General features: G+C 35.5%; 1 protein-coding gene across 1 annotated transcript in view; it reads left to right on the forward strand.

The window, feature by feature from the left end:
* Positions 1–13,283, forward strand: part of carmil3 (capping protein regulator and myosin 1 linker 3) — a 143,881-nt gene that overhangs the window by 40,115 nt on the left and 90,483 nt on the right. Inside the window, 4 exon segments of the mRNA NM_001317765.1 lie at positions 3,499–3,574; positions 8,282–8,370; positions 8,613–8,707; positions 12,487–12,573. Of these exon segments, the coding sequence (NP_001304694.1) occupies positions 3,499–3,574; positions 8,282–8,370; positions 8,613–8,707; positions 12,487–12,573 (347 nt within the window).

Genomic DNA, 13,283 nt, shown 5'->3' on the forward strand with positions numbered 1-13,283 from the left:
TTTGATTATTAACCGTGCCATTTAACTGTGAGTGCAGTGCACTTTTCGGCACTTGTGAAAGGGTCTGGCATTCAAATGGTTCTGTCGTGTCGCATCTGACGTGGACAGACAAATTGCTTGTCGCTTGAATCTTACACGTGTCACAAGTAGTAATTGTCATGACCACATCAACGGTGGCCGTTAGAGCTCAAACTCAAACTGAATTGTGTTGGGGAAACTCAAAAAGTGATGAATCCAGCTGCATCGTGTGAGGAGTCAGTGGTTAATTTAACGTTAATTGTGTAATTCATTAGATGATTGGGGCTAGAAATAAAAACAAACAACAAGAAACCATACAGCCAGGATGTTCAAATAATAGAAAAGTCACATTAAAACAGAAAAAACAGACTTTAAAACAGGAAGTAGCTGGGTGCGTCACTTTTTGGGGTCCTCCGACACATTTCCATTGAGATCTGCACTATTTGTGGCATGTTTCTCTATTTGCATGTGTTGTGAAAATCTGCTTGCATCTGTCTTGCCAGACTGATGAAGATATTTTCTCAGTTTGTTAGTGTTTTTTATATAAACGTGTTCTTTTCATCACTTGCAGTGCATTTGAGCTCTCTCAGCCACCATACACACCACCATTTTGATCGATTTAATTGATAGCCAGTCCCTTAAATAAGAATTAACTTTTAACAAGAAACTACACCGGTGTTGAACTGTGTGTAATTTATTATTTTCACTGAGTTTTCAATGTCCTCCGAACTCGAGTTCTAAAGTCCTGAAGTAATCCCGTCATAAATTATGAATGAAAATTGCCGCCTCCAGTGTTCACATCAGCCGTGATTCTTTTTCTTTAGCTCTTTCGCCCCCTCACATTGGATTTTGGTGCTTCAATGGATGTACACTTGAAATCAGAGTACACTATGTGTTTAAAAAAAGGTATTGACTGAATATAAATAATGAAATCGTTTACTCAGAATTTGGCAGTTTTGGGAAAATGTAATATATTACAATCAAAGTTTTTAAGTAACTAAATGGGCTACTTTGTTACTTTTCAGGGAATGTAATATGTGTTACATCATTTTTGTGTTTGTTTTCCTCCATTTTCTTTAAGATAGGCTTTAAATTGTAATATATTATTTATTTTTACCCAACACAAAAATGACAACACTAATAAAAATGGCAAACACTCTATATAGTGCACTAAATAGTGGGTATGGGGGTGATTTCAGACACAGTTTATGTTGATTTGCAACTCTCTTCCTGTGGAAACATAATAACACATGACTTGTGAAAACTGTCATCAGCTCTACACTCTCAGCTTGATGACCTGCCACTTTTAACTCATAAGAAAGTAAATGCGCTTAATATTTATACCCTGACTCTGAGAAATGATACGGTTTATTGAGCACTTTACTCAAGGGCAGTTCCGGTTATCTGCAGAAAAAAAAGCCTTTTTATTTTTTTTTCCCAGCAGTCACATGATGAAGCTCTAATGGGAGTGCGGCCACTTAAAGATCATTTTTGAATTTTAAAAAGTGCTTATGCCTGACAAGACAAGTGCTTGTCATTTCAGATATACAGCTTTGAGTGGCTTCATTAAGTGTCTTGCTGATGATCAATGTAATTTAGCAGCCTCATTGACTACTTTCACAAGCATGTGAAAATTCTGATTGGATTTTGGCTATTCTCGTAATGTATGATGTAAATCTTTAAGCATTTTATTGTATATTGATCAAGCCGGGGTGTGCAAATATACCACTAGTCAAACATTTGGAATTATTAATTCATATGTTTGAATGTTTTTAAAGAAGTTCCTTTCGCTTAACAAGTTTGCATTTATTTAATCACAAATATTTTGAAATATTGTTTAAAAAAACTATTTTTCTATGTGTATATGTTTTAAAATATATTTGAATCTAGTGATTCCAGTCTTTTTTTTAACATCAGTGTTGGGTAAGTTACTTTAAAAAGTGATATATTATAAAAAAACTGACTACTATCAGAAAATTGTAATCTGATTACATTACTAATTACTTAACGTTAAAAGTAATCAGATTAATAATTACTTTACTTTGAGTAAACAACAGGGTAGATTCTTCTGTTTTTCTTGACTTTGTGGCTGTTCATCAAGAAGACTACAAGTTTTGTTTAAGCTCAGGTTGACCATGGCTCGTTATTATATGTATATAATACTACCGTGTCATCTCGGCTGGGTATTTAAAAATGCGTATTTAAAAATGGCGCTTCCTTTGTTTTCATTCTCTTGGCTTGTACATGAGCTAGTGATGTATCTCTGTAAACTAACTGCATTCAGCTGCGTGTTTTGCTTTGCTTTTTGTTACCCTTTTGTTGCGCTGGGTATCCTTTTAAAATGTGGTATGGTACGGTTCACTTTTTGGTACCTTTTGACAGTGGAAATGGCCATAAAAGCATACTGTACCGCACTGTACCGCACTGTACCAAACCTAAGCACTCAGTGAAAATGGGACTTAAGTGACCACACTCTTATTTACTCAATGTAACAGTTTGATAAAGCTGCTTTGTTTAAACAGACCAATATGTATTGTCAATATTCTCTAAGAAACAGAAAAATAAAAATACCAATTTTTAACGGGGGTGTACTTATTTATGCAGGGCACAAAGTCTGTGTGTGCTTGTAACAGAAAGCAGTGACAATATTCCAAAACAAATCTGCTATTCTTGAAATGGATTTTTAAGTAGTGAGAATATAGTCCTTCATCAGAAAATAAGGATGCAAGTAAATGTGGTGTATCTGTATCGCCGTGTAAGTTAAACATCCCAAAGAAAGCAGAATTTTAAGCACAAAATCAACATATAAGCCATTATATTGCAGAGCACTTGAACTACCATTGCTTTGCTCCATGCCGTTTCGCCAACGGGGACACTTAGATGCTACATCTGTCTCGAGGATGTTATGTCATTGATTTTTAAGCGTTTGCTCCATTAGAACATGTAGAGGGAAGGAGATGAATGAGAGAGTCTCATTTAGAAAGAGAGAACAGCTGAGTACACACAGCCTACAGCCTCACTACAGCGTCCAAACAGAGGAATGACGAGGCTGCAAATGAGAACACAGCCATCAGCCGCTCTCAACAGGACAAACCCTTCCCTCGCTGCCGTTTTTTCTCTGATTTCCCTCGTCTGAGTGCAGTAAGGTTTGCTCTCTCCACCGGGTAAAAAGGTTTTAGGCTCAGGGCCAAGATTAAAAGCTGTATCATAGACACATTGCACTGAGTAATTCACTGACCTGGCATCAGTTTTCCCATCGATCCATACTGTCCTCTTCCCTTCCTCTGCTGGCTTTCCTCTCAGGGAGCGTTTATTGCTGAATCTATCATTTCTCATGAATAATAACATGTCTATTTTAGTCTTGAGAAGAGCTTGCAATCTTATGAGGGCTTTGCATGAGTAAAGTGAGAACGCCTCTGGTTGTTGCGGCACCTCAATCTGTTTTGATTGTTTTGTTCTGTGTCTGTTTTTTTGTAACAGGGACCTTGCTGTGATTGTAGCAGCCATGGCTTATAACTCGTGGTTCATCAAACTCTATTGCAAAGACTTTCGCATTGTAAATATCTGTTTTATATTCTTCTTAATGTTCACTGTGCAAGTCAAAGGTGTTTTCTTGTGTGTTATTGCACCAGATATACTAATATACGGTCTCTAATATTACATTAGCACTGTTTGAAAATCCATTTTTATTAGTTTATACACTAAAAAATCTGGGTCAAAATGTGAACTACCCCAGTAGCTGGGTTAAAAAATGTGTAATTTGAATTAAATGTAAAGAAATTGACCCAATATTGTTTATATATATATATATATATATGACCCAATATTGTGTGTTATATATATATATATATATATGACCCAGCATTTTTAGAGTATTTATTATAATATATTATATTATATTATATTATATTATATTATATTATATTATATTATATTATATTATATTATATTATATTATCTTAGATATTATATCTTAGATATTATATTATAAAATCTTTGTTATAAACTGAACAAGCTAAAAATGGGTTAAGACAAGATTGGGTGTTAAATTTTGCTATAAAAGCTGACTACTGCACACATTAGTTAATATTGCATGATTTATTTAAATACTCTCCTCCCATAAATTTAACATCTTCTACAAATGCATATGTAATACAGTCAGCAGCAAAAAACTCTGTCCATGCCTTTTATGCACCAATGTTTCACTGCGGATGTGTTGTAAATCCTCAAAGTAGTTTTTTTTTCTTTTTTGCTGACACAAGCTGTTAGTAAATCTGGCCTTTAATATCTTAAGTAATTTTACTATTCAAGTATAGGATCTTTTCATTTAAATGAACACTCAAACAGGCACATTTTACAAGTACCCCAGAGTTAAAGAGTTGAGTTTAACCATTTCTGAATTCGTTCAGGTGGTTTGGCAGGAGCACTTTTATAGCATCAGCACTCAAAAATGACCAAAGAGTTTTGATAAATTTGCCATTTAAAGCTTGACTCTTCTATAGTTACATTGTGGGCTAAGACCTACAGAAAATGAAAAGTTGCTATTTATATGCCATGGTGGCAGCAGGCACAATATTATTATGCAGCACCTGAAAATAGTCCCATCATTTAGAATCTGCACCATCATTTAGAATCTGCGTAGTATTCTATACTGTATAAGGTCTTTGATTTTTAAGCTGGAATTAGAGTATAGTTTCTAGCCATAGAAAATAGCAACTTTTCATTTGTTTTGGTACACAATGTAACTACAAAATAGTCAAGCTTTACTCTGTAAAAATGTTAATTAATAGTTTCCCTATGTTTTGATTCTTAAGTGTTTTTCGTTATTTACGGTTGTAAATTACATTTTGGGACCTTGATCTCTGCTCTTGCTACTTTTGATGTTGAAAATTCAACTCTTCAGTTTAATAAAGTGACTTTTATTGACATATTAGTAGTTTGAAATTATATACAAGGAATAAAATAAAGAGAAACTTGTATGTCAAATAACAAAAAAATTTGCTGACAGGTCATTACAAGGTATTTGTACTGTAATATGCAATACCAACCCAGACAATATATCACTTTAAACAACTAAAGAGGTTAATAAATGTAACTTTTTTAAACTTTTCAAGCTTGCGAATTGTTTCAAGAAAAATCAAAGATCTAATAATGGAATTCAAAAGCAAAAAATAACATTATACATAAAATCAAAACATGAATCACAAGAAAATAGATAGAAAATAAGAAAGATAAGAAAATAATCTAAACTTTTTTTTATTTATTTTTTTTAGAAGATGCTAATGGTCTAATCTGATTCAATAAACTTTACTAAGCTAAGCTAATAGTGTTTTTACTTGTGATTGATTAGTGAATCACAGCTGAGTATTAAATCCCTGTATAGTAGGCGGCTTTTACCGATTGTCCAGAACATAGTAGCTGTAACTCTCATTCTCTGTCTGTGGAGTTTAACCTACTCCCTTTGGGTAAAGGTTTCAGATGCTTTTTAGTAGGACAAAACGTTACAGGAAAAGACTGATTTCACACGGCCGACATTCTAAAAAAATCAAGGCTACGGTGGGAAGAAATCTGGAAGTATCGCCTGAATCACAAAGGAATGTTGTGTAGCTGTCTGTATTTCTTATCAGCGAAGAGAAAGTGACACAAATTTATACTTTTACCGCCTTCAGAGTGACCCGAAAGTCAGTTCTGAATGCATAATTAGAATAAAAATGGCTGTCAGACCTCATTTTCAAGTTAAGTGAAATTGCACTAGTTATAGCTAAGGTTTTCTTTCCCAAACACACATTTTAGATGCCATTTATCAAACTCGCATTAATGAACTGATTATATTTCTATATTAGACTTGTCACGATACTGAATTTCAGTACTGAAATAAAAAACAAAAACGTCCATTTTCCATTAACATTTAGGCCCTGTTGATGGTGTTCTTAAACACCACTTGTTTGCCATTGTGTTCACCAGTGCTCAACAGAAATGACTATGATTGACCGTGAAGGTCATCAGTTCACCGCACTTCACTGATGTGTACAGAGTGCAAACACGGACGAGTGATCTGCTTGATGAATCGACTGATCTTCACGGCTTTAAAACGCCCAAGTGTCCATGTATCTGTGTTTGCAATCAGTGAAGAGTGGTGAACTGATTACATTCACAGCCAATCACAGTCATTTTTGTTGAGCACTGGTGAATACTATGGCAAATCAGCTTTTTAAGAACGCACTCAGTGGCGCTTAAATGTTAGTGGGAAAAGGACGTTTTTAAAACTTCAGTACCGGGACAAAACTAATTTATACAACATGAGGGTGTGCCACAGAGGACTGCAGGGTTTTATCACTCACTGGGTTACATAGGCTGAAGCAGAGAAGCGTCCTCACGGTGTTTCCCTGGTGCCATGAACTGAAATCTAGGAGAACACTTAAGTGTATTACTCTTAAAGAGATTGTGATGTTTGATGCCTAATATGCTTTTAATTGTTTAAATTAAACATAACTGAATGATATTAAAGTGATGTTTACTCCATATCTGCACTTTGAAATCGCGGCAGCAGCTGGAGGCATGTAGTCCACAGCATGTTGTTGCAATGTTTACAGTGCTGATCCTATACTTCCGGGTTTCTTCCCACCGCAGCCTCGCTTTCGTTCTTTAAAGTGGTAGCCGCGTGAAATAAGCATTATAAATTGTAATATTTTATAATGTTCTTTTGAATGTGTATATGTGGGTATATACAGTTGAAACCAGAAGCTTACATGTACTCTAAACACATACACTCTAAAAGGAACAAACCCTTTTTAAAAAATGTCTAATGGTAATTGCCAGATTAATGAGAGAATTATTTAGAGTTTTTTTATTCATTTCTAGACAGTCAAAAGTTTACATACATTTCCTTGGTATTTTTAGCTTTGCTTTTAAACTATATAACTTTGGTCAAATGTTTTGGGTATCCTTCCACAAGCTTCTCACTATAGTTTGAAGGAATTTTGGCCCATTTCTCCTGACAGAATTGGTGTAACTGAGTCAGATTTGTTGATCGTCTTGCTTGCACAAGCTTTTTCAACTCTGCCCACAAATTTTCTATAGGATTGAGATCAGGGCTTTGTAATGGCCTCCCCAAAACATCCATTCTGTTGTCCTTTACTAATTTGGCAGTATGCTTAGGGTCATTTGTGGCCAAGTTTTAATTTCCTGGCTGATGTCGAGATGTTGCTTTAGTTTTTCTACATAATGTTCTTTCTTCATGATGCCATCTATGCTGTGAAGTGGACCAGTCCCTCCTGCAGAAAAACAGCCCCACAACATGATGCTGTCGCAGTGCCGCCCCATACTTCACAGTTGGGATGGTGTTCCTGGGCTTGTAAGCTTTCCCCTTTGTCCTCCAAATGTAACACTGGTCATTATGGCCAAACAGTTCAACCTTAGTTGCATCAGACAACAGGACATGCCTCTTAAGAATTTTAGTTTTTCCAGTGTAATTAAGCAAATTTTAATCTGTTTTTTTTTTATTCTGGCTTGTTGTTTTTCCATGTTGTCACAACAAAAAGCAGTGTGTTTGAGGTTTTTCTTAAATACTATTCTACAGATGTGCCTTCAATTAACTAAAATGTTGCCAATTAGAAAATTCCTAAACCTTGATATCATCATCTGAGCTTTTTCAGAGGCATAATAATCTCATTGTATGTAAACTTGACTTTCAAGAAAAGTTATAACAATTTCTCTGAAAATATCTCTCTCATTATTCTGCTATTAAGCATAACAGAAACAAATGTGATAATACTAATTTACCTAAAAGAGAAAAAGTTTAGTCACATTAACATCTGACTTTTTAAAAAATGGTTATGTGCCTTTTTATACAGTGTATGTAAACTTCTGGTTTTAACTGTATATGTGAGATTTCATTGTTTGTATCAAATGCCAAACTTTGCTGCAAAAAGAATCTACCTACGGGTAGCACTTAAGTCGACTGAACTGAACTAAACTAAACTAAAACCTGAAGATCAGGTGAATGGATTAAAAAATGATAAATCAACTCTAAGTGAATTGTCAAATTAGCCTATTTAAAGTGGAGTGTTCCTTTAAAAATATTCCAACATCTGTACTGGAAGACAAAGACAAATATAGTATGAGTAAAATAAATAATTCTTACAGTGAAAATAGATCTACCTGCCTGAAATCTGTGTCACTGTGCATGAAGTCATTATATTGAGTCTTCCTGAAGAATTTAATTCTAGCTCCTTTTTTGTCTCTTTTATCTTTCCTCCTCCAGAGTTCAGAGGTCGTGGAGCAGATTCTGCACACTGTCAGTAAATCCAGCAGTCTGGAGGAGCTCACGCTGGAAAATGTGGGCCTTAAAGCGTGAGTTATAAATCTCTCTATTGCTCTCTTTCTGTTATTCATCACTCCAACCACTTTACTCTCTTTCTTTTCATCTGAAAGTTCATTTCTTGTTCTGTCACTGTCATTTTTTTTCTCTCCTTTATGCCGTTTCCAGTCTTATTCCCCTGCCACATCTTTTGCCTCCGTATTTCATCTGTGTCCCAGAGTGCAATGCTTTGTATTGCGGTTCCGTTTCTACTCACTTTCTTTCTGTCATTTAGAGATTTCCCACAGAAAATGGCCACTGCCCTGTCAGAAAACCCAGCATCAGTCATACACTCCATTAACTTGGCCCACAATACACTGGACAACCAAGGTACATGAATCAAATTCTCCGCTGTTCTACAGGACCTCTTCCCTCTCTCCGCTCTGTCTATTTACCTGCCTTTGTCTCTTTTTACACTTTCTGTATCAGCATGTGCGTTTGCTATTTTTGTCTCTGTGTGGGTGCTTTTTGTTCTCTCTTGTCTCTGCTTTGCTGGTTTATTGTGCTCAATTTGCTGCTGACTTCTAAATGGGAGCTTTTAGGTTTGTGTGTGCATGTGTGTCTTGTAGTTTTTAAAATGTGTGTGTTTTTGTGGGGAGCAAATTGCAGTAATGTATAAACTAGTAAACTGTATCTTTATTTGTACAGTGCTCAGCCTAATTGAGTACACCCCATTTTGAGGATAATATTTTTATCTTTTTTAATTGAATATAGGCAATGTATGTTGGTGCATTTAAACAAACAGATTTATTAAACAGATATATTTATTAAAATTATATTTTAGTCACCAAACATCTTTAGAAATTAAAAGATAATACAAAATTTAATGCAAAATTAAAGAAAAATATTGCAAAAAAATAATTTGGGTTTTTGTACTGTTATCATAAGTTGTTTTGTTAGACAAGCTCCAGATTTGGTTTCAGAACTGACTAATTTAATGTATATGCACAAATATAATATTGTATTGCTTCTTATTAAAAATATGAAGTAAAAGATAGATTTGTGAGGGGTGTACTTATTTATGCTAAGCACTGTATATGTCAGTTATTGTTATGTATAAAACAGATATTATTGTAATATAAGAAAATATTACAATAATGACAACAATACAGCTGTACCATGATTTCATGAAGATACCCATTTCTAAAGGTTTTACTTTTGGCCATATCATGATGGGACAAAAAGAAATGTTGGGCGGTGATGGGATCAAGAAAGATTTGTGAGTTAGGATGTGAACTCAGGACGTCTGCAGTGCAGATGTGCAATACAGTGTGTCTGCGCACTGACCACTAGGCTATCATCAACAAAGTGTTAAGCAGTTTAACAATAGTTTATATGCTTAAAATCCTGTCAGGCAAATTTAATAAACCATTTTGTGACAGATTAAGCTTTGATTTAATGTCAGTTGTAAGTGCAGTCGTAAAATACCTATTAACTGTGATTTAGACCTTCATACTGTATGATCATATTTTATACCACTGGGTTTTACCCAATTGTCAGCAAGAAGTACAGATCTAATTAAGTGGTAATACCAATATTTGTCAGTTACATTTATTTATTTATTTATTTAACCAATCTTTAATGTATTAAGTACAGTCTTCTAAATATAGAATTATCAAGAAAACGAGGATCAAGAAAAAATGATCAAGAAAATAAATGAAGAATTATGTAATGGTAATTTATTACTAACTTGATTTATAAAACTAGATTAGTCAATAAAGTAGAACTCATTCCAGAAAAATCATGAGTGCGCAATATTTCTATAAAATGTAAATATGCAGGGAAAAAACAAAATAGTGGCTCAGTGGTTAGCACTGTTGCCTCACAGCAAAAGGGCCACTGGTTCGAGTCCCAGCTTGACAAGTTGGCATTTCTGTGTGAAGTTTACATGTTCTCCCCATGTTAACTTGGGTTTCCCCCAGGTGTGTGTGTGTGTGTGTGAATGAGTGTGTATGGGTGTTTCCCAACACCGAGTTGTGGCTGGAAGGGTATGCGCTGCGTAGAACATATGCTGGAAAAGCTGAAGAAAAATACGTAACGTAGCACTAAACCTATTGAAATGTGATTTGTATAAAATACATTCATGAAAATCCAATTGTATCACAGTAAATTTAAACCAAAGCAAATTTCTTTTATAATTAGTGCAGCGTTTTAATGGAGCAAAAACAAATGATAGTACAGAACAAGACTAAAAATAATCTTTCGTTATGCAAATAAGTGAAAATATGAAAACCTCCAATACAGAGCAGCACAAAGTGAAAGAACAATAATTTTCAGACCTAAATTTATTCAAATATCATTATTTAAATTCCATGTCAGAACAGCTTTTTTTGTTTCACGTTGTTAAACACTCACCTGCCACTTTATTAGGTACACCTGTCAACTGCTCGTTAACGAATCTGCTGTAGTTCAAACAGAGCAACAGAATGGGCAAAAAAGCTGATTTAAGAGACTTTGAACATGGCATGGTTGTTGGTGCCAGACAGGCTGGTCTGAGTATTTCAGAAACTGCTGATCTACTGGGATTTCATGCACAACAATCTGTAGAGATTACAGAGGATGGTCAGAAAAAGAGAAAATATCCAGTGAGAGGGAGTTCTGTGGGCACAAATGCCTTGTTGATGCCAGAGGTCAGAGGAGAATGGCCAGATTGGTTTGAGTTAATAGAAAGGCAATAGTAACTCAAATAACCACTCATTATAACCGAGGTATGCAAAAAAGCATCTCTGAATGCACAACATGTTGAACCTTGAGGTGGATGGGCTACAGCAGCAGAAGACCACACCGGGTGCCACTCCTGTAAGCTAAGAACAGGACACTGAGGCTACAATTTGCACAGGCTCACCAAAATTGGACGATAGAAAACTAGAAAAAAGTTGCCTGGTCTGATGAGTCTCGATTTCTGCTGTGACATCCGGATGGTAGGGTCAGAATTTGCCATCAACAACCTAAAGGCATAGATCCATCCTGCCTTGCATCAACAGTTCAGGCTGGTGGTGGTGTAATGGTGTGGGGGATATTTTCTTGGAACCCTTTGGGCCCGATAGTAACAATTGAGCATTGCATCAACGCCACAGCCTACCTGAATATTGTTGCTGACCTTGTCCATCCCTTTTATGACCACAGTGTATCCATCTTCTGATGGCTACTTCAAGCAGGATAATGCACCATGTCATAAAGTGTTATTCGTCTCAGTCTAGTTTCTGGAACATAACAATGAGTTTACTGTACTCAAATGACCTCCACATTCACCAGATATCTGTTCAATAGTGCACCTTTAGGATCTGTTGGATGAAAGATTTGCATCATGGATGTGCAGCCTACAAATCTGCAGCAACTGCGTGATGCTACCATATCAATATGGACCAAAATCTCTGAGGAATATTTTCTAGTACCTTGTTGAATCTATGCCACAAAGGATTAAGGCAAAAGGGATTTAATCCGGTACTAGTAAGGTGTACCTAATAAAGTGGCCAGTGAGTGGATATTTAATATAATTTTTTGAGTTTTTATTATGTCCTGTAATTAATGCAATCCATTTATTTAGCAATATTTAATGTCACATGACGAATCATTCATGTAAGAGTTACTTTAATATTATAATGCTGAAAAAATAGTGCTGCTTGGCATTTTGCTAGAAATTGCCTTTGACCAGTTTAATGATGCAGCTAAATAAAAGCTTGCTGTGACCCTAAACAGATACAATCTATTTACTGGAATCCCGCAAATCCTCTAATCTGTGTGACACACATGTAGGCCGTTCCAGATAATTCCTCACGACTCTGATATTATGAATTATATAACTGCATATATTTACATATGCAAACTGATACTCGCTCCTTTGCACAGTTTCAGTGTAATTATCTACCTTTTGATAGTAGCTAGTGGTCTATTCCCAACACTAGCAGCATGTCCTCTACTATATATGCTTCAGGGTCAGAGTTTTCATCTGCCATCATGCCTGACACGTGTCATTGTCTATCACATCAGAAAAGTGCATGTGTGAATGCAACTCTCCAACAATGTCAGTGTTTGCCTGAAGCTGCATGTTAATGTGCTGTGTGAAATTGGCGTGCGACTGATCCGATGCATTTGTGTTTTTTTGACAGGGGTGTCGAACCTCATCCAGCAGGTTTGCAGGCTCAGTAAAGGCCTACGTCTGCTCAACCTCTCCAAGACGTCACTTTCTTCAAAGGGTGTGTGCAGATTTGGTCTGTCTCTAGAGATGTAGTGCCCTCTGCTGGTTGAGTTTATAACAACCATCCCCAATTAGCGAGTAAAAGCCAAGCAAATGTGTAAACAAGTTCATGTGAGGTCATATTTATCTACTTATTACTTGTGACCCTGAACCATAAAGTCTTAAGCTGCACAAGGATTATTTTTTAGCAATATGCAAAAATACACTGTATGGAGCAAATTATGGATTGTTTTATTAAAAAAAAACATTAGAATATTTAGTCAAAATAATTTTCCATTAATATATTTTGTACATTTCCTACTGTAAATATATCAAGACAAAATTTGTGACTAGAAAAATGCATTTAACTTAATTTGGACGACTTTAAAATGGTCCAACATTTAGAATATTCAGACTCCAGATTTCAGATAAGTAAACAGGGTGGCTAATAATTCAGGGGGGCTAATAATTCAGGGTGGTTAATAATTCTGACTTCAACTGTATATATATATATATATAAAACAGGGATATAAAATGAAAAACTGTCTGAAAGTTAGCACAAAATAATAATTTGTCAAAGAGCAGCAACAGAGCAAATCTATCTAACTCAGCCTGTCACACAATAACCCTTTAAAGTAATGTTTTCTCACTCCGCTGATCTAGAGTCAGCTTTCTGCTCTCTCTTCAATCGGTAAGATTATCGACGGATTAGTTGCATCTGACTTCAGA

The sequence above is a fragment of the Danio rerio genome, chromosome 2, assembly GCF_052040795.2.
Source record: "Danio rerio strain M-AB ecotype USA chromosome 2, GRCz13ab, whole genome shotgun sequence".
NCBI lineage: Eukaryota > Metazoa > Chordata > Actinopteri > Cypriniformes > Danionidae > Danio > Danio rerio.